The sequence below is a fragment of the Hippoglossus stenolepis genome, chromosome 5 (genome assembly GCF_022539355.2).
Source record: "Hippoglossus stenolepis isolate QCI-W04-F060 chromosome 5, HSTE1.2, whole genome shotgun sequence".
NCBI classification, from domain to species: domain Eukaryota; kingdom Metazoa; phylum Chordata; class Actinopteri; order Pleuronectiformes; family Pleuronectidae; genus Hippoglossus; species Hippoglossus stenolepis.
Window position 1 is genome coordinate 14,335,362 of NC_061487.1, and position 24,059 is coordinate 14,359,420.

At 41.5% G+C, this 24,059-nt stretch overlaps 1 protein-coding gene across 1 annotated transcript in view; it reads left to right on the forward strand.

Moving 5' to 3' along the window:
- The window catches only part of megf11 (multiple EGF-like-domains 11), a 78,360-nt gene that overhangs the window by 15,618 nt on the left and 38,683 nt on the right, over positions 1-24,059 (forward strand). Inside the window, exons 2-7 of the mRNA XM_047339787.1 lie at positions 668-797; positions 4,224-4,331; positions 5,576-5,677; positions 6,063-6,163; positions 11,554-11,646; positions 11,801-11,821. Of these exons, the coding sequence (XP_047195743.1) occupies positions 4,225-4,331; positions 5,576-5,677; positions 6,063-6,163; positions 11,554-11,646; positions 11,801-11,821 (424 nt within the window). The 5' untranslated portion in view covers positions 668-797; position 4,224. The remainder of the gene's footprint in view (positions 1-667; positions 798-4,223; positions 4,332-5,575; positions 5,678-6,062; positions 6,164-11,553; positions 11,647-11,800; positions 11,822-24,059) is intronic.

Below are 24,059 nucleotides of genomic sequence, written 5' to 3' on the forward strand. Positions count from 1 at the left end.
TAATTCTCCAGTATTGTCTCTGTCCATTGAGCTGGGCCTTAGCAACAGTTTACATGCAACAAAAAAAAGTTGAATAATTTATTTGGCCAGGAACAAAAACAGGCGCATTATTTTGTTGTGCTTGTGTTTACATCTTAATTCATCATTCACAGCAAATGAGGGTCAGAAGAATCTCAAACCCGCCCTCTGACCTTCTGGGGGAATCATTAAGAGCAGTGTCGTGAGAGTGATGATAAACACATCAATGTTCTTTTCACGCCTGCATTATCATTGCACTAACCCTTGTGTAGGCTTTGTTAATGAGTACAGATAACACGATCTTGTCACATTGTGGACAAGCCACTTGTAGTGTTTGAAGTGTGAACAGAGTTCATTGTATGAACCCCTCTTGAGTTAATGTAGGCGTTTATTCATGTGGGTAACTTTAGTGTGTCTGTCGATACGAGGTAGGAGGCAACACTGGAAAATGGAATAAAAACTGTGTGGTCGGATGTGGAGGCTGTAAATTGGCCTTTCAAGAGCATGTTTTGGGAACTATACCCCTGTTGAGATTCTTGATCCCATAAGAAATTTATGAGTTTGTGTGCACGCATGCGTGCGAGGGCAAGGAAGGAAACGTGTCTTCTATGTGTCATCATAAGCTCATTATTTTTCCTCTCTCCCATAGATCCGCGACCTGTCATCACCTTTCGCAGCGAGTGTGTGCGTCTGAACACAGCGGCACTTCTGTCACTTTGTGCTTCCAGAGCCTCCTCAGCATCCACAAAACACCCAGGTACCACAGGCTGTAGGATTAGGTGAGTTTAAGGCCACGTGCCTGCGGCTATTAGATCCATCACTGTGTCTCTTTTCAAGGGCTCTGTAGCACTAACTTTCCTCACAGCCATCACTCCCAACAACTAAAACCCCTTGATTCACCTCATCTTGCCACATATTCAGGATAATCTTCATTTTATTACCTGCTGGTCTCTTGGTGCAGAGTTGTGACCGAGGCTACATCCACACTACTACGTTATCATTTGAAATGCATCAACTCTGCTTTGGATACGCCTGCCGTCCACACTACTCCGCAGTTTTAGAGCCGCTAAGAGTGAGAAGTTTGGAAACGCTGCTGGCCCCGTTTTAGTTTGAAAACTCCGGGGCTGCGTTTTAGTCAGGACGGGCAGAAATGAACATGTTTGAAATTGATGGTGTAGACACTCTTGACAGCTTGCTGATTGGATCTTTATGGTCCTGACGTAGCCTTTGCTGATTCGTCAGGCTCGTATCACATGACCCCCTTCTGGAAGAGAACAACCAGCATTAGCCTCGGCTACCAGTGTAAAACACAACATGGATAATTAATTACAAGTGTTGCTGACCCTGTTGTCTTTGCTAACAGCGGTTGTGCAGTTAAATTCTAGATTTTACAATGATACAAATGCTTACATGTGTTGGAGATGAGTGGTCATGTGATATGCATTTTCAGGTGTTGGTATGGAAAACACCATTTTCAGACTATAACTTATGAATGTATTCTGAGCGATGTGACACGATGCATGTGACAAATTATTCAGCTTGTTCAGAGAAATGACAGAGAGTGGTGATATTATCCCAGGGGCAATAAAATCGTTCTAGTCAATCAAGCAGGGCCCCCTGTAGTATTTTACCAGCATCATTTTAAAGAAGGGCCTTTATATGAAAGCGGCTGTTGCCTGTAGCATGTGTGCATCTTGATTAACCATCCTGTTAAGGAAATGAACGTGACTTTAACCTCGACCTGCTCAGATGAACTGCTACTTAGACGAAGTGGAGGCCTGATTGATTTTCTTTCACATGTGAGTGAACTACATGCAGCTATCAATGCAGAAGATTAGCTGAACATGTGAATGCCGGTGTTATTGGATACAGTCACTCCGAAATATTGAACCCATCCACTGTAACACCCCCCCCCGAAGCCCATGCAGAGCACAAACAAGCTAATGTACACACGCAAACGCACAATCACAACACACTGAGCCGTGCACAGTTGCAAAGACAACTCAGGGGTCAGTTATTTTGTATTCATTCTCCTGTGTTTGTTGTAATAATACAACACTAATGATACAACACTGTGTAAGTTTTCTCCAGAGGCCACATCATGCTCAGGGTCCAGAGACCGAGCACTATAAATAAGATACAGTTAATGGCGTCCAGGCATAAAACCTAGGGTATGCGATACGCTGTGTGTCAGCCATACATGAATCATCCATACATTCTTTATCTTGGCCAGCGGCTTACTCAGGTATGACCTGAACATGCGGCGAATCCATCATTATACGTGCTCTTGCTCTGCCTGTGCATCTAATGAAATAACCTCTGAGCAAATCAGCATCTATGTCACTGTCACACGGAGGTCTCAATCCTGCGGCTGCTCACCTAGAGCACACATGTGGCTTTGAAGGTCTCACTGAAGGAGATGGACACAGGAGCAAATGTTAAACAAGCACGGGTATATATTTAGATAATCCTAGGCTGCATAAAAAAAGCACTTTAAAGTCGCCTACAGACAGTGAGAGGTCAGCAATCATACACGTTTATTGCAAACCACACTTTGTGATATGGATCTAATAAACTTGGGTAAGACATTAACTCTGATGCATGAAGACTGTCTGATGATAACCCCTTTCGAATCGTAGGCAACAACACAAGTAAATTTACACTAATAAAACGTCTTCAGCGTGCGTCATCCATCTGCGCTGCTATAAACAATAGAGCTAAGCAACGACTGAGTCCTTGCAATAGATGCACTTATCCCTCCATCCCTCTATTATCTATACCTCTTATCCTTTAAGGGTTGCCGTGAGGCTGGAGCCAATTCAAGTTGACATTGAGCAAGAGGTGGTTACACCCTGGACAGGTCGCCTTTCCATCATAGGGCTGACATGCAGAAACAAGCCATTCACACTCACATTCAAATGGGCAATTTAGAGTCTTCAATTAACCTAACCTGCATGGAGGTTGGACAGAGAGGAGGATAATAGGGTCCCTGTTATCTGTGGGCTATAGGGAAAAGAAGCATGTGCCATTTCATTTCATTTGTGACAATGTCAGAATTTTGTACCGGGCTATCTTTGATCTCAAGACTATGACACCAGCCAACTTTAATCCTCTCTCACAGGGCCACCATTTTGGATCCATGAGCGAAGATATTGCCACTTTTCTTTCACAATGGTCATCTTTCATCTGGGACAGCTCAAATCCACACAAGCTTATACCTCCCTTAAGAAAACGGCTTGATATTTTGGAAAACAAAGTCTGCCTCAATGAGTTCAGAGAGAAAGCCAAAGAAAATGTCCACCTTGCATCATTTGTGTGAATTTGACCTGAACCAATTGTGCAGTTTATTTGTCCCAAACATCCAATTAACCAACTGCACAGTTAGCTGTAAGCTAGCAAGCAAAGTTTACACTCACTGTGTGTGTGTCACTTGTGTACTCCTCAACTTCTGACTGATATCTGAAGTCTTTATGAATTCTGGTCCATGTCCTTGTGTTTCTGTTTCCTCTCATCACTGTACATGTATGAAGCAGATTTCATGAAATGACAAGATACGTTTTTTTGCTCAAGTGAAGCTTTTTGACCTCACATGCCCATAGTTAAAACTTACTATGTGTATGTCAGCAGTTGTGTTTTGGCTGAACACACTGTAAAGCTCACTAATTCAATATCTGATCTGTGGAGGTTGGTTTGTTACTTAAGTTAAATTAAGTTTTGATGCTATAAAAATGTGTGAATTATCATGTTTGACAGCTGAGACTGACTTGTGATTGTTTGAACGCATGTAAAAGTGTGACCTTGATATTTTGGCTTTATCCCTCCATCACTCCTGCAAAGTATCTGGCTCCAAATGACGCCATATAAGCCCAAGACGGCAGCATTTGTATCCAAGATAGTTTGGCCTCATTTCTGTGAGATGTGTCTTCCATCTTCTTAAACAGTCGGACCAGCTGCTGACTGTTGTTTCATACTGCACAGATATATAAGAATGATGTCTAACCTCTCTCTATGTCATGGGGAAAAGTTGAATGGGAAAAAGTGTATTTCCCAAAATGATGAACTATGTCTCTAAATATTATTGAATTACCATACGTGCACTTCTTCCACGCACAATTGAGTCCTTATTGAAAAGGTCAATATGAGAGAGGCTCCATGTATCCATTCAGCTATTTATCTTTATTTCCTGTCACCCTCTCACTGTGAAGGATGGGGTCATCTGTTGCCCCGCTGGCCCTGGTCCTCGTCCTGGGCTGTGCCCCTGGTGTATGGAGTCTGAACCCAGATGACCCCAATGTCTGCAGCCACTGGGAGAGGTGAGCGTGTATCCTCTTGTGTTTACCCCAGGACATTGAATTTTTGATTTGAAAGAGAATCTGCAGTTGTTTGAGAACACTGGCTCCCCGGACTGACATTGTCGATCCTCAAACTTTTTCTACCTGCAACAAGCACGGTGTTAACCAAAGTTCCAGACCTATTCTCAAAGTCCAAACAGCAGTATCGATCTCACACGGCTCAAGTCGCCAAGCACTGAGAGATTGTAGGAGTTGCAGCTTCAAATGAAATACGCAGGCAAATTGATCAGTGTACTCTCGTTCCAATCAATCATGACAGCCATAGAGCCTGAATAATTATTAGTTGTGCTGGCCAGTGTCACTTTTGAGAAATAAGGAGGAATAATTTCTCTCCTCGATGCAAAGGGGTGGAAAGAAAGCTGTGAAGATATATGATCTGGATTATTGCCTGACCAAGGTGAAGGTACTTAGGTATCATGGTTCTACTTTGCTGGCATCAAAATAAATTCCCTAAGTGTTCATGGCTTTGAGGTCCTCAGACTGCTGCTGGCTGCATATATCAATAACATGAATCACCTGATGCCCTTTCAAGTCTTTCCTTTGCATATCAAAGTTATTCTATAGCTTTATATGAACAGTATCTAATGACAGGACCCGTGTGCTGTTTTTTTATTTCAAATATCTCCAAGGACCATGGAAATCTATATTACTCACTAAAATTTCACTATGATTATAATAGAGTCTTTCACCTGTATATTCAGATCCCAAAAACTACAGATTCAATAATTTGGAATTTCTGACCAATTGCATGAAGTCGAGACATCAATGAATAATAGAAGAAGAAAAAGATGAATGTGCCAGATGGGGTCAAAATTATGAACTGGTCCAGATTTAATTGACATAATTTTACGATACACTTTTGGAACTGTGAGCGACAGCTAACAACTAACATGACAAGTGGTCCCAAGTTAACACCACAGTTTTATAAGGACTCACAGGCCATTAAGGTCAGGAAGCACTAATTTTTCACATTGCTTTGAATTTTATTTCATATATGTAAAATCTTAATCTGAAGAGTTACTAGAAGCTGTGGGTGACAGATGGATGAAGTGAAATAAGTCAGAGGATTTATTGTGTAAACTTGAGTATGCTATTTCCCTCTGAATTGTGGAGCTGAAGTATAAAGCAGCACAAAATGGAAAAAGTATATTAATGGAGTCAATTCTTCCTTCTACCACTTGTATATTTACTACTCTGTCTTTCAGCTACGCTGTGACTGTACAGGAATCCTACGCTCACCCGTTTGATCAGATCTATTACACCCGGTGCACGGACATCCTCAACTGGTTTAAATGCACCAGGCACAGGTAAGTTTACAAGAGTCTTGTCCCCACATTTATTACATCAGTGGCCTCGACCTTTACTGTCCCCCAAAAACCACGTCCAAGTCCACGAAGGTCACAATAAACATACTCGTTAATGCTCTTGTGAAGGAGTCTGAGCCAGAATCGGACTGTAATCTTTTTACTATAAATGTTGAAATTACTCTAATTGAATTGAGCTCAAATACTGGCTTTTATTTTGTGGGTATTTTACACAAAATTTCCCTGGTGTTAATTCTTCTTCCTCTGTCGTACTTTATACACTTGCCCATGAAAACAAAAATATCATGGTACAAGTTACATTTCCCTACCCTTTAGAAAGGGTGGCTCTTTGCATTATGTCGCCGTCTCTTTGTGTCTGTTTCTCCAGGATCAGCTATAAGACGGCTTACCGGCGGGGGGTGAGGACCATGTATAGACGCCGCTCACAGTGTTGCCCTGGTTACTTTGAGAGCGGAGACTTGTGTGTTCGTAAGTAGCTCCTTTGTCGCTGATGACATTTCAGGTTATGTCTTAGAGAAAAGGAGTAAATATTATGATTGATCCTTCAGCGCAGCGGCTTTACAACTCCCTGCCAGGCCGCTTTATCACAAACGTCCGATGGCATTCCACCACAAACTCCTCCTTTAGAATCCATGAGAATTTATTCACTTTTAAGGCGATTGAGCGTGATTTAACATAAAGGAACAGCGTTTTACACCATACCCTGCTCCCAGCTTTACTCTTCCCACAAGAGTCATTTAACTGAAGTTATATAACAATGAGAAAAATTAACGAGCCAAGAGGGCCCTAGTTACAGACTGAGTAGTTATAGCATCCGCCATAAAACTACACTGGAAATTCAATAACATAAAAGAAGCAGAAGCCATGGAAATTGGACCACAGCAATATGCTGATTGCAATCATTCACTGTCATTTTATATGGCTTCGTTAACGGTCATTCTATTTTTACTCGCACACATCAAACTGCATATTTCTGCATGTTGGCCAAATAAAGACAGAACACATAGCTTCTGAGAGCTGTGTTTTTGATATTCTCGCCTTAACTAATGTTTTATTCTCTTTTAAATAAGAATAGACTCACATTTTAATATTTTCCTAGATCTTTTTGCAGCACGAGGGAGTGACTGCTACGTTGACTGCAGCCATGTGGTTTTTTTTCCTTTTTGACCACAGCTGTGCGTGTCCTTGTCTATATGGCTTCACACTCGCCTGCGGGCAGCAGAGCACCGGGAAACCAGCCAGCCAAGAATAAGAGCTGGTGTGATTATCAGGGGGTCTTGAGGAGGGAGGCGCAGATTGATCAATAATGTATTCATTAACCATTTGGCTGACAGCGGAGGTATTTGTTCATTGATAGTCTTTCCAGGGTGTTAACCAGGTGAATCTGTGAAAATGGAGGTGCCTCTCACATGTGGCCTCCCCCGTTGTGGGAACAGTAGGTTTTATTTTGATATAATGTTGGGCTGAGGGTGACAGAACAGCCGGCCCCCCCTTTAAGTGGTGAGACTGCGTTGATCGGGGCCGAGAGGGCAGTGTTTGCTTTCTGCTGTCTCTGCAAACTGTTCCACCCCTTTTAATCCTAGCACTCTCACTACCAGGATTAAGAGATTTGTACTCCCAAAGCTGTTTTGCATGTAGCGACCAAAGGACGCCCCCTTCTGTGAGAAGTAAATTGATCCCAAATTTTACTCAAGTCGTCTATTTCCGGACACTTTGTTGTGCACTGAATGCAAAATATCCCTCCCCCTTGTGTATTGTTAGTTTACTGTAGCTTCCTCCATAAATTCTGTTTCATTAAAAGTCAGAAATGTTTGAAGAGTGTTTGCCTTTTAATCCTGCTTCTGCTTTTTTTTATTTATTATCATCATCAACCCTTACTGTAGCTCTACTGAGAGCTAGAGTGGCTAATGAAGCTGGGGACGTGCAGACCTTGAATGAACCCAAATTATCACACAGATAAACAGAGGGAGACGCTAAATCACCGACATAATCTTTACGGATGTTTTTACTCCCAACATGGAGGTTATGTTTTCACCCCTGTCCGTTTGTGTGTTGGTTGGTTGGATTGTAAGCATGATTATATTAAAACAACTGAACGGATTTCCATGAATCTTGGTGGAGGTATGGGACAGGGGCCAAGAAAGAATCAATTAAATTTTGGTGTGGATCTGGAATAAAAAAAATCAGCTATGTTTAGAGACTGACATTTTATTGTGTAGATCCAAATACAAATTTTGATATAGTGATTTTATAAGTGGTTTCATAAAGCCGAGTTCTCTGACGATGGGGGGGGGGTCACCAGGACTGGTCCCCAAACTATGTTTAATCACAAAATCACATGCAAGAAGAGACACTGTGGGTATAATCCTCCGGCTCTTCTGTGTCATCCTGCTACAGAATGACACATCAAGCTGGAGGAGGTGAAACACTTCAGTGGACATCAGTTGTAAAGACCGCATTGTTTTGTCCAAACCCATCCGAGAGACACTAACCAAGCCGATTAAAGACATGTTACCACTACATGTGCCTTCACCACCCTCATCAGGCTGGTTGTTGCAGACAGGGCTTTAAGCATAGTTCACACTACGGGGACTGCTGGGCCTTGGCGGGGGTGTGCCATTCTACTTTTGTTTGTTGTTTTATTTAATCCCATCTTCATATGCGAGGTGTCAAATTTCCGGAGCAATCCTCTATACGTAAAAAACTGTTTCGTGTTAAGTAGCGCTTGAAGTTTCCGACATGAGGTCTTTATTAATTCTGCGACCTATGATACGTCGTGAATTATTACCTTAATCTGTAACTAGCCTATGTCGAGGATATGAAGAACTCGTTTCCCTCCTAATAAGCATGATTGTTACGGTTGTGCTTGAGGAAGTGAGAGGAGCTCGCTAATGACAACAGCTTGTAATATCTTCCGAGGCTGCCGGTCTCTGCAGGGCTGTGAGTCCTCTCTTTCCAGCAGAGCATTTACTCCAGATGACTCCCGCATGACTCTCGCCTGTCCATCGCCGCAATTTAATTCTGAAATGACGTTCGGCGGCAGAATTAGTTGGGGTTTGATAAAGTTCCAGGCGGAGATACGTGAGCACATTTCACATTTTGGGTTTTGATGATCGCGAAGATGATGAGATTTTTTTTTTTCTTCAGAAAGGGAGTCTGTGCTTTTGATTTCTTTTTCATTTTCGGCTTTGTTGCGTTTTTTTTTAATGCTTCAAAGACACAGTTTTAAAATAAATCTTCTCGGTGCCAGACGATGGAGACATGTGGAAGAAGCTTTGGAGGGAGTTGTTTGATATGTTCTGTAGACAGCGCTCTTAAAATGATTTAGCCATCATCACAGTAATGTTCCAGGTTTTTCACTTCATTTTGTACCACTAAACACCACTGTTACCAAAACCATAAATAAACAGCATTGTACTGGTAAGTCTTTTCTCCATGAAGATCTGTTTTATCTGACATTTTAAAAGATTGTCGTTTGACTGTGTAAGAATATGAAATTTATTAACACTGCATGACAATCACCAATTAGCTCCATTGTTCCCCGCTCTGATAACACCTCTGCATAATGAGTTAGATGAGCTTTTTATCTAGATGAAAGACTCAATTTTCCGACAGATTCCTTAGACGTGAGTTAAGCAGAGTGATTCATGAATTTCAATTAAAATGAAAGACCTACCTCCTACTTTATTATGCCATCCCTTTAGTACACCGGTTCAGATCTCAGGAGAAGGGTGCGCTTTATCCTTTCTCCCATATTCAAAACTTCATTTCCATATTTCTTTTTTTCCTAAAGGATGTGACACATTTGCATTTCCCTGTTCTCGCTGATCAGAATTCGCTGATTGAAACCAAACGAATCATCTCATCATGGTGACATTGAATTCGTCTCCTCTTCCCTTTGAATACTCTGCATACTGTGGACTCATTGATTACAGGTAGTCGATGTCACACCTTCGTCAGCACAAATGTTCGAGCTCTTCCCCCTTTTCTTTCCGCTGTCTTACTGAAATTAGACAGTTTTCCTGTCAGAGAACTGATGCCTAGAAATCTGCCTTGAATTATCTTTCAATCTCTGGTTTACCATTTTTGCCTCTGGAGCATTTTTGCGATTATCACCGGCTTGCGAGTGTTTGGGATTCACTCCTCTTTCTCCTTTCCCCGCTACATCTCTCTTCTGGCGGTGGATCCTAATCGAAGCCTGATTGAGTGATAATCTATAGCAGCACTGTCCAGGCCTGCAGCCAGCTTCTGCTGACCTCTCTCTCTGCCTGCAGAATGAGCTCCATAGTGTTGCACACAGAGCTGCAACATCACCTAGGGGCTTATGGTGTTTAAAAAAAACAAAAAAAACCGTAATAGATGGTGTCCTTGTTCCCATTTTTTCACGCTCTATTATAAAACAAAACATTTTAAAAGCATCAGAGGAGCAATGGATACTCTGCATGTGTTCGATATACACCTCAATCAGGTTGTATTGTAATAATGCCATTTCATAATAACATCGTCATGACGTCAATTATACCAAAAGAGAACAGATTATTGGTTGATCTAAAGAAGCTGTAGATTCTGTTGCTGATGTTGTTGGTTACAAAACTTAATGCATTGCTACACTACATGATTACATTTTCTGTGACATCATGATGACATAATTCCTACAATATGATAAAAAATCATTTTTCAATCTATATAAATGTACGTCGTCACTACAAGGATGCAGGGATACCTTGAAAATGATGTCATTTTATGAGTTCTTTGTGACCTCTTATAGTCATTTGATATCATATGATAGGGTATAATTTTCGGATCAATATACATTATACATTTACTCTATTTTTTGTGTCTATCTTGAAAAATTTGCTTTTCAAAACATATCATCTGTCAATACCATCCCAAGTAATGTTCCTGAGAAGTGTAATTGTGAAATGGTGGTAAAAATCCAGTCATCTATTGTTGAGTCGTTTTGTAGACACACGCTGACAGGGGCAAAAAACAAATTCTTGCACCTCTATGCAGGTGCACCGGGTAAACAAGAGACGCACAATTTGGATGAAGTGCTGGATGAGGTCTGATCAGTTAAGAGGACGGATTGTCTCTCCCACTGCCCTTGGGTTGTGTACCATTCCTCTTAAGGCCAAGTGGACTCCTGATTCCCATCAGGCGGGGTCTCTCTCTCATTGTATGGACCTGACTGTCTCCTTCCTCAGATAAGAACCTGTATGTCTTAACTCTGCTGGCCAGATGCCCTTGCCACAGATTTATTCATGCTAAGTGCTTTTGTGATACTTTTCCTTCACACACAAAACTAGCACTGTAGGAAAAAAACAAAAGAAAACTCCTTGTAGGTCACTTTATTATCCAGCTGAACCAAACTCCCAACTCACGCGAACACGCTCCCATGAATACTAATGTCGACCCAATCAATCGGGTGCCGTGTTGCTCGATATGAATGGATCAAGAAAACTGCACACTTAGTAAACACTGCGGTGCCCGGACCAGCTACATTAAAGCATCACCGTATGACAAAGTACTGGCTGATCAAATTAGAGGGGATTTACAGCTTGTTCCCTCACAGCTCAGCCTGCTGATAACAGCTCATTGTGCAAAGTAAAGCTCTGTGATAAACCAAGATGTTGACCAAGGACTCAATCTCCTCAGAAATCATTGAGCCCGGTGTCAAGTAGAGAAGATGGATGTTGAATATGAGAGCCACAACTAAGATATTGAGTGTTGAACCTTAAGGGCCATTATCTTTGAACTGTTATCTTGGTGGTTTTTATTATGCTGTTTATCGGGGGTGTAATGATGTTTTACACTTGTTATGCACTGCTCTGATGAGGCAATGTCTCTGTGTGTCTCAGCTCTGTGCACAGAGGAGTGTGTCCACGGGCGCTGCGTGTCTCCGGATACATGCCAGTGTGAGCCCGGATGGGGCGGGCTGGACTGCTCCAGTGGTGAGTTCACTTTGCTTCTAACCCTACAATGCATTTAGAGTTATATTATTTCTAAAGGTGTTCACAGGTAGTCCATAAGACTTTGCTGTGAATCTCTGTTGCCTCAATGTACGTGTACCTCAAAGCTGCTCAGCTTTGTATCCTCTCTTCTTAGCAAACATAGCCAACGGAACAGGTAAGTCACAATGAATTCATTCTCATTTGCTGGAAGTGATTTGCTTGATGAATATAGCGGATGGATGGATGGTTGCTTCCCCCTGTGTCTACACAGTTCTCTGTTATGGTCTTAATCATGATTAGACTGGTGCCGCAGACTGCCAAGCTGAAACTAACCGTGGCGGTGGCCTTTATGTTGACTGGGTTTACCTCAGCTTCCAGAGCAGGATGGGAGGATGGAGTTAAATGTATCCACCCTGCAATCAGCTAAATGCTGGAGCGTCACTGGGGCCAGACAGGAGGAAATAATCCATTTATACCTTTTGATATTTATGTCTACAGTGAAATATTGAACGTGCAAACAGGAGGCCCTTCTTCTCAGGTCAGGACAGAGATAGCAATGATCCAGGCCACCATGTACGGAGTCGACCCTCCTGACCCCCAAATTCTCCACCTGACTTGTTCCAGTAGCATTTAACTCTCATTGCCTATTGCATATTTAGGAATGAGTAATGGGAGCTAAAATGAAATCAGTAGTGTTATTGTATAGATCTATGAGTTTTCATTAGCAAGAGAGCAATTCAACTGATTAGCAACTGTGTGTAAATCAGCTGCTCTCGCTGCAGTGCCGGTCCATTGGAGGTGGATTCATGGGCGTAAGTGACAAGCCTGAGCTGTTTGCCTCTGCTCGCTCCCTGCAGACGTGGTGAGGGTCCAACAGGGAGGATGCGGAGTGCAGAGCCCCCCTGAGATGCTTGTCCCGCTCTCGGTTGGTTAGGGGTGCAGCGGCGTGTGCCTTTCAGCCTTCAGGTGCAGGGCTAATCCGCCTTATTAAAATAGACTTGATGATTGAGACAGAGGCATTATTCATAACTTTAGATTTCCATACCAGGCAGGATTCCAGGCTTTTTCATTTACGAGCTTTCATCTGTAGAAATGGGCAATGTGTGCCAATTTTTAAATTAAATCTGCACTCTTTTTCCTTAGTGTAAATGGTTCTGCATGTTGTCTTCATTGTGAATCGTACTCTCACCCAGCACTGACGGGTGATGTGAGCTTTAATGGAATTCATGTAAGTGTATGTGACTGTCATGTTATGGCTCACATGGGCTGAAAAGTACATAATACCATTTATGTGGTTCCAATACAAACAATCCTGTGGTAGATTTTGTGTTATAGTATCTGATTTTGCATCATAAGAGCCAGCTCCTTGATATGATAGCTGGTGAGAGGGCAGAGATGGCTGCTCGCATGACAAAGGATGTGTGATAAAATAAAAAGTGTGTCACCAAGGCTCGGAGATGAAGCGCAGCCGTGGGATGCTGAGCGGCCGAAAGCTGAAGTGACAGCCTTTCAGCCTGTGATCTGGAGCTGCATCAAAGGCTTGGACCATGTTTCTGGAGCAGCACCCACCAGAAAGCAGTTTTGTATATGGGTCAGGTGGTGAAAATAAAGGAGTTGGACTGTTTGTGGCCAGAAAAGAGAAGGAGATATAGGTAGGAGGGATTCAGTGTGTTGTGTCGGGAGAGCTGCTGGTGAAGGCTAAGATATCACCTGTTTTTCACCCGCTGGTGTCCACCTGCTGTAGACAGAAAAACATTTCATCCTCTTTCTCGGCCTGAGGCAACCGTCCCACTGAGATCAGACCTGCCCTGTGACCTGCATGGAGTCCTGGGGTGTCTTAGACTCATCTCAAGGACACACTGTGGGATATGAACCAAAGATAAAACAGCACTACAGGATGCTGTCTGTTGTTGACTGTTGTTTTCAAATGTCGTCTCGTTCGACATCTATCGCATGTGGATTTGGAGCAGTCTGTGTGGAGGTTGTGTTCTCTCAGTAGAGTGATGAATGATTAATTGCTGCTGTCGGTTGGTGGGATTGCCCTAATGCCTGTGTTTCGTGGTTGCGAATCGTGCCCTTTAACATGCTTCTCTGATCTCATGTTATGAAATGAGTACAGCTCATGAGGACAATGGGAGAGTGTGGTGACATGTACCTGTTAATGTTTTTATGTTTTCTCTGCTGTGCTTGTATTTTCTGTTGCTTTCCCTTCTGCTTTTTTTTTATTATTATAATGAAATGTACTGTTTGTCTTGTGTGTCAGTAGAATTCTAATCCTATAAAATACTACAGGTTTTACACAGGGTCTTAGATTAAAAGTCTAAAATCTTTAATCCCTGAAAATAATTATTGAATACATTAAAATATTACATATTTTGTCTCTAATATATTTAGGTAGGTCGTAACCTCTTTTTACAACAACTGTTTTGGTGGTATGCATAGTTTGTAATGTCTCGTGTGTTTTAGTTCGTTGTTAATGATACAGATATTGTCACACTGTAATAAAACCAATACCAAGAATAACATGGAACTGAGTCTTCAAACACTCAGATTTTATCCCAGTACACTCGGCTTGGCTGTGGAAAATACTTTATATACATACTGTCTCTGCCACTAGTTTGCAAGATATCATGGTGTATTAAGGGTTATTCACTACTTGGCTACTACATCTCATCTTTAATCATGGGGAAGTGTTAGTAATTCTGGGACTCTGATATTCCGTCACATCTGTCGTACTTGAGCATATAGTATGTATATAAAAATGGTCGACATGGCAGCTCCCCATAAGTGAAGCAGAAGCGTATTGGTCTCACCTGGTGGCTGGTTGAAGTAAAGGTCATAAATCTCATCTCCTCCATGTTAATGGATGGGACATGGACCAAACTAAAAGGTCAAAGTCAATTTTTGTTATTTTAGGTAGTTCTTATCACGCTGATGTTTGTTCAAGTGTTCATTTTACAGATTAGTTTGATTTTAATTAGTTATTTAATGCTATAAAAACTGGGTTAAATGTTTTGATTGACAGCTGAAACTGACTCACAGTTGGTCAAGTGCGTGTATCTTTATACTGTGGCCCCATCCCCTGATTGCTACTGTGCAAACTCGAGATATCGAGGATATTTTTCTTTCATTTCTGGATAGTGGGAGAAAGTGGAGACGAGTCATCCACCTTTCTATACAGTCTTTGTACTTGACATTGGTCTTAAGTTAATTAATAGTGTCTTAAAAAGTCTTAAACTTTTTGAAACCTGGAGACACCCTGAAATATATGATGTAAAACCATAGGCTCAATATAATAGAGAAAGCAGCAATCTTTGCCAAGGCAGTTCAGATCGATGGAGCTCTGCTTATGTGTCTGAACAATACAGTTTTGTTCTACTGAAGTATTGTGTTTTACCAAAGTACTGAATTTATTGGTTGTGGTACACATTGCTGTAAAAGCCCACATTGTGAGATATATGTGTGCAATGAAATCATTGTAGAATATTGAGTTTATTGAATGAAAGCTGTGTTTTCAGGGTCTTATGAGTTTCTTTGGTGTAAAAGTAGACTTTGCTTTTCTAAGGTTGCAGAGGAATGACCTCGCCCCTCTGCCGCCATCTACGTATACTGTCTAGCACTTGTGATTGAATCCGCCTTGATGAGCCAGGCACACGGGGTCACTATATACTACAGTAATAACAGCTTTCAAATGCAGACAACGATAAAGATAGTTGTATGAACAAGGTATATTTAGTTATGACTGCCGTCACTTGGTAGATATTATGTGCATTGAAGCACTATCATTGATTTCATGTGCTTCAGTTGGATAATGACATGTCCCCCTGTGCAGAGAGCTGTGCATAAATATGGAGGTTTGATTTTATTTTTATTTTTTTATTTCTTCCCTGTGCCTTCTCAGAGTGTGCTTCTCCTCATTGTGGAGGAAATGTTCGCCCACTTGTTCCAAGATGCTGCAAATCAATGCTACCGAGATAACGCATCTGAAAAGTCCAAGGAGTAGTTTAGCTTTGTTAACCACTGAGCATCCTTTGTGTTCCAAGAGGAAATCTATCACACTTAATAGCCAAATCTAATGTGGTCGGTCAGCCGTGGTCCATGAGGTAACATATTCCTCCCTAATGTATTCAAATGGGAGGCCAGCCTCCGCTGCGGGTGCTGTACATACACATGCTTAATTGATGAATGTGGCCAGTGAACGCCTGTTTCTGGGGTATTGCTTGAGACACGCGGTCTAAAATCTACTTATTTCATGTTAATTCTCAAATAGAACAGTAAGATTATTCATTATTAAGGTTTTTACATCAGTGATTGGTTTCATTAGGCTTTTTTAACTCGCTGTGTTGAATAATTTGGTCGGGGTCAAGCAGAGATGGCAGATATTTCCTTTAGCTTCATTAGCTCATTTCCTTGCCCCAACAGGCGTAGATGTAATGTGAAAGAGGAACCAGACCAAATCTGAGCAGTTTAACTTCATTTGGGCATGAAGAAAAAAAAAAGAAAACAGGACTCCCTCTGGCACCTGTCGACAGTACTTACACATTAGTCTCAGACGTGCGTGTGAGCCAGATGGTTCCTCCTCAATCCCACAGCAGCAGGACATTGACATGCATCGCTGTCAAAGACTAAGAGAGTGTGAATTTCACTGGAAGGGACAGAGATGCTAACACAGATGTTGATTCATCACTCCAAATGTCTTAGTACTCTCCCCATTAATAAACATAATTTAATATTTGTGTGGGTGTGTGTGTGTCTGAATGTCTACATCAGTGTAAAAGCTCACTCTTTGGAGATTATGGCCCCATAAACAAAACAAAAACAGGAAAAGTGGGATTTGCTCCCCACATCAGCTTTTGAACAAGAAGTCGAAATCGATTGGGTTCCTCATTATACAAGCTTGTAGAGGGAGACATTTTGGGAGAACTATAAATATTCTAACTGCATCATTCTGAAGGGGGATCCTTGCTGCTTGTAACAGTCGATGCTGACTGCCTCATTCGTTTTGACAGATCAAAGAGTCCAGGATGGTATTTCTCCAGGGGACAGAAGATGGTCTAATCTATATAGCCTCATGGAGCACACTTAATACTCTGTATGTTCGTGTGTATCCATGGAGCCCTCCTGCGTTGACAGAACTTTGTTTTTGTGTAGTACACTGGGCTCCTGGGGAGCGGTGCAGCCAGTTTATTTACCAAGAAGTGTGTGACAGTGTTTTTTTTTTCTTCTCCAAAGTGCATCCATTGAGATACCAACTCTTTTCTGACCCCATATCATATGGATGAACTGGAGATAGTGGAAGTTCAAACTTTACCTATAACATGTGTGTGTTCATAACAAGAACAGCCCTGCATTAAAACCACATGAGCGGCTGTCGTGTGGATATCTTTCATCAGGTATTGATGAGGCATACATTAGGATCCACGAAATCCACCAAAACACAATTTTAACTTCAGTTTCAAACTTTGTGAGGTAAACCATTCATGTTACAAAGTAATTACTAGCACTTATTTTATTGGTTTATCCAAAGTGGAGCCGGGCTGAACTTCAGCTGGACAGCAGCACAGCCTCATTTGGCAAGGTGCTGTGGTTTGGGGTTTGTGTTATTACCCTGCATTTTTCTTATTTGCCAAAGTCCCCTGTAATGACAACCTGCTGCTGTGCATCTTTGGATTGGCTGAATCCATTTACGACTTCCAGAGATCTTTATCTGTGTGTCTTGCATATGTCAAGAAGTGTTCATCTTATCGGCTTCCCACTGCTTTGAATTTTTTATGGCCCATGGAAGTGCAGTGTTGAATTTGGTTAAGCAATTCATTCAATATTAAAACAATCTAAATCCACAGTTGACCAGCTCTCTGTAGCAGCAGCGGCTGGGACTCATCAACCTAAGTGTTGTTGTCGATGACGGCAACAGCGCGTTCATGACAGCGACAGCTAAATCCTCGGGGTTGTGCATGCTGAGTCAATCTTCACTGAACTTTGACTAAACAGGTGAACAGCTCTTTGTGCAGCAGTGGTGGCGCAGCTTCAGGGTTCTGCAGACGGCAGACGGCCTGCAGCTGGTCTTTCATCTGCAGCAGGACACTTTTACAGTTTCAGATAGAAAACGTCAACCAGCATCACCACAGGCCAAACAAACAGGCATGTTCAGAAAGGGCACTGCACTAGTTCAAGTTAAAGAGGGGACTGCATTTTTCTGCCGGTCTATTGTTGGTCTACACAAACTAATTTCTACAAACAAATGATGTGCTTTTAAATATTTACACATAGAAATGTGTATTGTGTATTACATTATATACTGACTGAATAAACGACGAAGCAAAACATTTGTTGTTAGTATTAGGGATGCACGATATGGATTTTTCCCGCTGATACGATAACCGATAATTACGTGCTTCACATGATGGCCCATACGGATAATAATTTCACGTTTCTTAAAAAGAAACTCATAGCCTGTAGGTTATGCACACCTGAGGCTAAAATAGCAAAATATAGTAAGCAAATATGGATGAATAAATATTCCATTGTTAACGCAACAAAAACAGTTCTGACTCTTTTCAGAAAACTTCAAACAACTTCAGGTGGAGGAGGAAAATTTGTCCTTCAAAATAATTTTAATTAAATACTTTGACATCTCAAATAAGACATGTCAATGGATTAATTCAGATCAAATAATGTGCATTCAAAAATAAAGGTTATTATAGAACTGAAAGGCTGATGAAAACTGACAAAAGCGCATTGAATATTATGCTCAATAAAGAAAAGGAAAAAAGTTGAGGATAGCTTATGTACTTTTATTGCATGAGAGTAAGAAAGGTTTCTCTATACTTTGTCCTTCATGCAACATAAATCTTATCAAATGTTTTGCATAAAAATTCAAAATAAATTAAATGCACTGACAGTATCTTTGAACGAAAATGTCAATTATTAAACACAATTAGTTAAAAATATATATAAAGTGGATCTTTCATTAAAAAAAGGGCTCTTGTAGAACTGACAGGCGGATGTATGCGAGTCGGAACACTCCAGCGCTTGCAACAAAGTCCCTTTCATACTGAAATCATCATCCAGCCACTGATGTCTGAGGTCCATATGTCAGTGGTAAAACTTGCGTCGCTTACGTTGGCATCAATCAGACTTTGAATGTGTGCGGTGACCACATCATATAGGGCAGGCAGGGACACATCTGAAAAGTAGCGATGACTTGGAAGAGTGTAGCGGGGATCGAAGTGTGCCATTAGCCGGCGAAGTCCTTTGTCTTCTAACACGAAAAACGGCTGGTCATCAAGAGCGATAAATTCCGTGATTCTGTCATTAATTGCTTTAGCCTGTGGGCTGTCTCTAGCAAACTTCCTGCTGTTCTCAAATGCCTGCTGGATAGGCACAGCTGCACTGACCCTCGCTTTGGCCTCCCCCCCTCACTAACTCTGGCTGCAAGCACTTCGTATTCTCGCCATACAACGTCGGCGCGATGACAGAATCTAAAGGTGACTAATGAGATTGGTAGTGTTACTTTCTCTCCCTCTCGAAACCTTTGCTCATTTGTTGCAAATTGCTCTCAGAAAGTGTGAAAAACGTCCACAACGGCAACGCAGTTTTCAGCTCCGACGTAAACACATCACGCTGGTATGGACAGGCACAGATGTATGACGTCGTGTACGCGACCAGGCGCGCTGTGTTTATTGGACCTTTTATCGGCTATAATTTCTGATTCCGATAAATAAATAATAATATAAAATTCCCATTATTGAGCCGATAATATATCTGATCGATATATATCGTGCATCCTTAGTTAGTGTAATAATTTCAGGTGGAAGAGTAAAATGCAGTTTGATATTGTAAAGTGGGTAGATTGTATTTCTCAATAAACACATACCTCAAACATTACGCCCAGACTATTAGATTAATTGATCACATAACATTGATTTACAGACAGCTGTTGGCTGTTAAACAGAACAGACTGAAACATGTGAATGTGGACGTCACTGCTGTCACTTTGACAGAGATGCTACAGGATGTGTCTTGGACAACATCCTTTTCAGATCGTTCCCTGTATATCTCTTCAGTGACTTATATGTGGCATAAATCACCGTGCAGACTGACCTATGGTGAGTCCACCCAATGAATTGTGGTGCACACATTGAAGCTGGGAGCCCAATCTCCGCTGACACACACACACACACACACACACACACACACACACACACACACACACACACACACACACACACACACACACACACACACACACACACACACCAATGCATAAGCTGGTTTGATACGCACACACACACATGCACATACTGTATAGACTCACATCCATCTGATGTGAGTCTATATGTGCATACATCTAACATTTTCTGTACATATTAGCCTCACTCACTCAGTATACAGATTGACTTTGTCGGCGCTGAAGATATTTTGCACCATCCCATTAAGCAGGATTTATTGTACCCCAAGAGCTCACTGCTCCATTACATTTGGTAGGATGCCTAAAAGAGAGAGAGAGAGAGAGAGAGAGAGAGAGAGAGAGAGAGAGAGAGAGAGAGAGAGAGAGAGAGAGTGTGTGTGTGTCTGTGTGCTTTCCGTTCCACACACACAACCTGAGCCCAAAAAGCTGGTGCATTTCATGACACATTGTGGTGATGGTTAGTACAATACAACATTCAGTCCCACTTGTCATTATCACTGTGATGCTTGTCATTAGTCAGTGAGGGAGAGAGGGAGTGAGGAGCTCCTGGAACACACCACCCATCTCTGAGACTCTGCATAGATGGCTTGATTTAATAAGGACATTAAAACGCCTTATCTCCTGTCCTTAAGAGAAGGTCAGTGTGTCTAAAATAACTGAAATGCTATGATAACAGTTTAGAGAGATAAGATAGCTCCTGAATACTAATGCAGAACAAAGATGTTTTAGGCTCCTTTCACAGTCTATAAGTCACTCTTGATTTTGTTGGGACATTGTTGTGTTTATGAAGTTTGTTTCTCCTGAGATTTAATTGATTTTTACTGACCATTGGCTTTGATGAGGTTTTTTTTTAACAGTTCAGTGTGTGGTAGACACAATCCCGCACATCGGATTCGTGCTGTTTAAACACAGCTCAGTTTAAGTCCCTCTAAATTCCTCCGACTAAATTTCTCTGTCAATGTCGAATGTTTGTTTGTGTCTGTTTTGACCAGTGGCACATGCTTTAAAATATGTGACCTTTTAAAGCAAAGCTGTGGAGGCTTGAAGAGGTAAATCGACTCTCTTAAACATGATGAAAATACAAATATTAAAGAAAAGTAATCAGAGTTGCAGAAAATATGGGTTTCTCCAGGAGTTTTTTTGTTCATTTTTACAAAGGAGTGTTTTTTACTTGGTAATATTTTTTCCTGATAATTAACTTTTGGAGCTGATCGGCCAGTTTAAAAAAAAAAATATTTATTCTATCCGCCTGGCAAAAATAGTCAAATCTTTATGGATGGCAACGACCACTGGCCACCGACGCGTGTAGGATTTCTCCCCGTGCTGCTGATGGTCCGTCTGACTGTGACAAACAGTCAGTGTGTTAGAGTGGGAGAGAGAGGGCGAGCGAATCAAAGGGCAGGATTACCATTTGGTTTCATCTTTTGAAAATAAACTGCAGATCCCGTGATGTAGTTATGAGCACTAACAATAGGATGTTTACCTGCACACACAAGTTCTTATGTGCACATGCAGCCCTCTCTCTCTCACAGTACATGGATGAGATGCGATGGCTGTATTGACAGATTGTTTAAGGGGGATGGGTTTCTGGTTTAAAGGGGATGATATTCCCCTGCATCCCCCTACAAATTGCCTACTGGTTTTCTCAACACAAACAAATCAATGTTGTGAACCCTATAATCACTTTCATTTACCAACCACTTATGATAAGTTCAATCATATTGTTTTTTCTAGTTTTGTTTGAGCAATTTTTAAATTAGAAAAGCCAAAAGATGCCCAAGAATTCACAAGACAGAAAAATGAATGATAGAATATTATTTTGAAGATATTTTTCTATTTTCACCTTTAATATCCTGTCAATGCATTCTCAAACCTTCAGCGTGAGTGGGGGACCCTTTGTTGGGTTCCCAAACCTCAGACTGGAAACAACTGGTTCAGCACGTGAAAGTCATCATAGTATATTCTTTACAAATATTTGTAACTGATACAAATATCATCTCTCAGGACATTGTGCTCGTGGTAAATTTAGTCAGAATAACATCCCGGGCTGTACCATTGTTCTTAGGGATAATCACAGCCTTCTGGGTGCTGTGTTGCAGTGTCCTTGGTTTTGCTTTGGGAGTGGGAGCATATTAGCAGTCTTTCTCAGATCCTCTGGTGCACCTGCAATCTCCTGATGTTTAACCCTGGACTTCATTGGAGTGTTGCAGTGATTACAGGCCGTCCTGAGGGACATCGATTGTCCTGCTCCTCCTAGGCAAGCCCCACACAATGCTGACGAATGAACTCGTGGCCCTGCCAAGTCCAATTAACTGTCAGTGCCGCATCGACGAGCTCCTCCGTTTGTTGAGAGTGAAGAAAAACAAACTTTTAATCAAATTTGCCTCTGGGCCCTAGGGTATTTGGGGTTGTATTTTGCATTCCACTGTGTTCTGCCTCGCCTGCAGTTGTGCCACCCTCTCAGAAGGTTATATTGTATGTTGTTTGTGTGATAGCAGAATGCCCTGCACCTTCCTTTAATGGCAGCCCTATCTTTCCACTGATGAATGGACTGATGAATCATCTATCTCCAATATCTTATTATTATATAGCCACAAAGCAGAATGACAAAAGTCTGGAAACCAGGTCAACTCATATAAAATGTATTCGCTCACATTGTCATTGTTTTATATTAAGCACAGAGCTTTGATCTGTGGAACTGACTCACTGTGTTGTGTGTCTTTAGTGAGTTTACTACATTTAGATACCAGAACATACTTTCTCCCTGACGCCTGAGTGCACGTCAGTGTCTTGAATATCTATAAGCACCTTTGACTAGTTGATCAATAAAAGCTTAGGTTGCGATCTTGCAGAATACATTGGGTTTTTTCTTTTTTTTTCAAAGCATTAACGTCTCCACAAATACCCTCTGCTAATTCTACCAAGGTCGAGATAAACAACTCTACTCTCCTCGTCTCTGATTAGAGTAATGCAGACATTAAAAGCCCAGAAATTCAATTAAATTGGTGGCTTTTGCCACAGAGGAAAAAGGAAAAGGATGAAAAAAGACGCTATCACATAGCTAGGGCGTACTAAGTGGAACAAAGAGATGTAGCCTGGGATTTAAACATTGACAAAAGGGCATCTGGATGATAAGGATCAAAGGAAATTTTAGAGGAAATGTAATCATTACCAGACACAAGGATGCATTCTTAAGCATCCAATCTGTGTAGTGCAGAAACTGATCCAAAATTAGTTGTAAAGCCAAAAAGAAAGAAAACCAATGCCAATGTAGTCGTCTTTTTGTGCGGAGCAGCTGAGCTCGTGTCGGAGACCATTGCAATGTTAAGTCTGTCTTGAAAAAGCAGAGCTATAGAAGTACATCATGTCCTGTTGTGTGCACTTCATTAAGACCTCTCGATTGAGTTAAGATGGATAAAAGTGAGAAAAATGCTGACTTACAGATTCAGGCACCCGTATCCTCAAAGTGATGAATCTTCCCTGAGAAATTAGATTTGCAAAGAAACTTGACACAGTGTGATTCTCTCAGCCTCACACTTTAAACATTAGCTTGTATTATGATTCTGGGACTCACTTCCATTCCAGGCGCAGGCATACTGTAGTATGAATGACAAAATCGCCCTCCGCCACAGAACAAAAAGAGGGTTAAGGTCCATGGATCAATATCACCGGTCCTTGCCTTGACTCTGAAATAAGGTTTTGAATGGAAATTTTCTCTCTCGTATCTTCTGTTTGTCCTCAAACGAGACAACTTCAGTTTAATCAAAAGTGACCAGTGATTAAATCTATTGTTGTGCTTGTTTTAAACATTTTAAACGCTGTTCCTTCGCTCATAGTAAATGTCATGTCGGCTGTAGAATCAGGATTTATGCTTCACAGTGACAAGGGCTGGCACCTCCTGCTCTTTCCAGAAGGCTCCATTCATTTCTAAACTGTCCAATTTATATAACTACAGTATCTCCTCTCCATCTCTCTCTCTCTTACATACACACACAGTAATCCCTAAGTTGCTGTTGTATACTTTTCACTTCGCTTTGACTTTGAGAATCGTGGGAGAATACTTCATCGGCCTAGAGAGTTTCAGAGACTGGAAGAACAACACTGCTTTCAGAGCCAGCAGTTCATTTGAAACAAACTCCGGGAATTTCCTTTTTCGGGGGGTGAGAAGTCTCCAAAGTGTCTGCATTATCCTGGAGAGATGATGGCATAAAAGAAAAACCCT